Source organism: Austrofundulus limnaeus, unplaced genomic scaffold (genome assembly GCF_001266775.1).
Source record: "Austrofundulus limnaeus strain Quisiro unplaced genomic scaffold, Austrofundulus_limnaeus-1.0 Scaffold1671, whole genome shotgun sequence".
In the NCBI taxonomy this organism is placed as follows: Eukaryota; Metazoa; Chordata; class Actinopteri; order Cyprinodontiformes; family Rivulidae; genus Austrofundulus; species Austrofundulus limnaeus.
In genome coordinates this window covers 38540-41150 of record NW_013954073.1, presented here as the reverse complement: position 1 = coordinate 41150, position 2611 = coordinate 38540, and the positions used below count along the sequence as shown (strand labels likewise).

Below are 2611 nucleotides of genomic sequence, written 5' to 3'. Positions count from 1 at the left end.
CATCATCACCATCATCATCATCACCATCATCATCACCATCAACACCATCATCATCATCATCATCATCACCATCATCATCATCATCGTCATCATCATCACCATCATCATCATCATCATCATCATCATCATTATCATCATCATCATCATCATCAGAGAATCCAAACAGTCCATCTGAGACCAGCTGAGACCAGCTGAGACCACCTGAGACCAGCTGAGACCAGCTGAGTCCACCTGAGACCAGCTGAGTGTATCTGGGACCAGCTGAGTCCACCTGAGTCCAGCTGAGACCACGAGACCAGCTGAGACCACCTGAGACCAGCTGAGACCAGCTGAGACCACCTCAGACCAGCTGAGTCTACCTGAGACCAGCTGAGACCACCTGAGACCAGCTGAGTCCACCTGAGTCCACCTGAGACCACCTGAGACAACCTGAGACCAGCTGAGACCACCTGAGGCCAGCTGAGACCAGCTGAGTCCACCTGAGACCAGCTGAGACCACCTGAGACCAGCTGAGTCCACCTGAGACCACCTGAGACCAGCTGAGTCCACCTGAGACCACCCTGAGTCCACCTGAGAACAGCTGAGACCACCTGAGTCCACCTGAGACAACCTGAGACAACCTGAGACCACCTGAGACCAGCTGAGACCACCTGAGACAACCTGTGACCACCTGAGACCACCTGAGACCAGCTGAGACCACCTGAGACAACCTGAGACAACCTGAGACCACCTGAGACAACCTGAGACCACCTGAGACCACCTGAGACCAGCTGAGACCACCTGAGACCACCTGAGACCAGCTGAGACCACCTGAGACCACCTGAGACCAGCTGAGACCAGCTGAGACCACCTGAGACCACCTGAGACCAGCTGAGACCACCTGAGACCACCTGAGACCACCTGAGACCAGCTGAAATCAGTAAAACAAAAAGCAAAAACTAGCTACACACAGCTAAATGCTGGAAGTAGACCATCCATAGTTTTAGCTAGTTAGACAGTAGCTAAAAGCTAAGGTTAGCACAGCAGTGGCTAAAAGTTAAATAGAAGAAAACTAAACATTAAAGTTTTTATTAATTTCAATAAAACAGTTGAAGTTAAAAGTTTAAAACCATAAAAACATGAAGTGACAGCTGAGGTCTCCTGGAAGAGCCGAAACATTCTGAGACCTGAACAGCTAAAGAAACTGAAATCAGCCAAAATCAAACTTTACACTGTTTCTTATCCTCCCAGCAGTCACAGATCCCCGAGGCCCAGTCCAGTCCACCAGCAGGACCCAGGGCCTGAGGCTGAGTGGACACGGTCCAGGCCATCCTCCACGGGTTCCCGGGTCAGAAGGACTAGATCCTGGATCAGTAGGACCAGACCTGGGATCAGCAGAACATCTGAGCTGTAGAAACAGAAGCTGTTGTTTGCACCAAACAGGAGGAAGGTGAATCTGATCCGAGCGTTCTGATTGGTCGACAGAACCTGACAAACTGGCTGCAGGACAGGTGAGTCTTTAGGTGTGTCCCGGGTCGTCCCCGGTCCTTCAGGCAGAACCTTTTGTCTTGAAGTTCTGACAGAACCACACCTTTCACTCATTCAGTCGGACGGAGAAAGAAAATACAAAATAAAGGTTTATGAAACAAAAAACTTTATTTTGATAGTTTCAATGTTTAACTTCCTGTAAAGTTAAAATAATGAAGCAAAAAACTTTTATTACAGAAACACATAAAAACTTTACAAACTAAAGTTCTGCTGGTTCTCCTGAAGATAGATCAGACTGAGGACCCCAGGTCCCACCAGGTTCATCAGGTCCCTATAGGTCCACCAGGTCCATCAAGTCCCCCCAGGTCCATCAGGTCCCACCAGGTCCATCAGGTCCCAACATGTCCATCAGGTCCCCCCAGGTCCATCAGGTCCCACCAGGTTCATCAGGTCCCTATAGGTCCACCAGGTCCATCAAGTCCCCACAGGTCCATCAGGTCCCACCAGGTCCATCAAGTCCCTCTAGGTCCACCAGGTCCATCAAGTCCCCCCAGGTCCCATCAGGTCCCACCAGGTCCATCAGGTCCCACCAGGTTCATCAAGTCCCATCAGGTCCATCAAGTCCCACCAGGTCCATCAAGTCCCACCAGGTCCCTCAGGTCCCACCAGGTCCATCAGGTCCCACCAGGTTCATCAAGTCCCACCAGGTCCATCAGGTCCCACCAGGTCCATCAGGTCCCACCAGGTTCATCAAGTCCCACCAGGTCCATCAAGTCCCCCCAGGTCCCACCAGGTCCATCAAGTCCCTATAGGTCCACCAGGTCCATCAAGTCCCTCTAGGTCCACCAGGTCCATCAAGTCCCTCTAGGTCCAACCAGGTCCATCAAGTCCCCCCAGGTCCCACCAGGTCCATCAAGTCCCCCCAGGTCCCACCAGGTCCATCAAGTCCCACCAGGTCCATCAGGTCCCACCAGGTCCATCAAGTCCCTCTAGGTCCACCAGGTCCATCAAGTCCCACCAGGTCCATCAGGTCCCACCAGGTCCATCAGGTCCCACCAGGTTCATCAAGTCCCACCAGGTCCATCAGGTCCCACCAGGTCCATCAGGTCCCACCAGGTTCATCAAGTCCCACCAGGTCCATCAG

The 2611-nt window shown here is 52.2% G+C and overlaps 1 protein-coding gene across 1 annotated transcript in view; it reads right to left on the bottom strand.

The window, feature by feature from the left end:
• Positions 1-1326, bottom strand: part of LOC106536068 (cornifelin homolog B) — a 3452-nt gene extending 2126 nt beyond the window's left edge. Inside the window, exon 1 of the mRNA XM_014033239.1 lies at positions 1211-1326. Coding sequence (XP_013888693.1) covers positions 1211-1310 — 100 coding nt within the window. The 5' untranslated portion in view covers positions 1311-1326. The remainder of the gene's footprint in view (positions 1-1210) is intronic.
• Positions 1327-2611: the final 1285 nt, after the last annotated feature.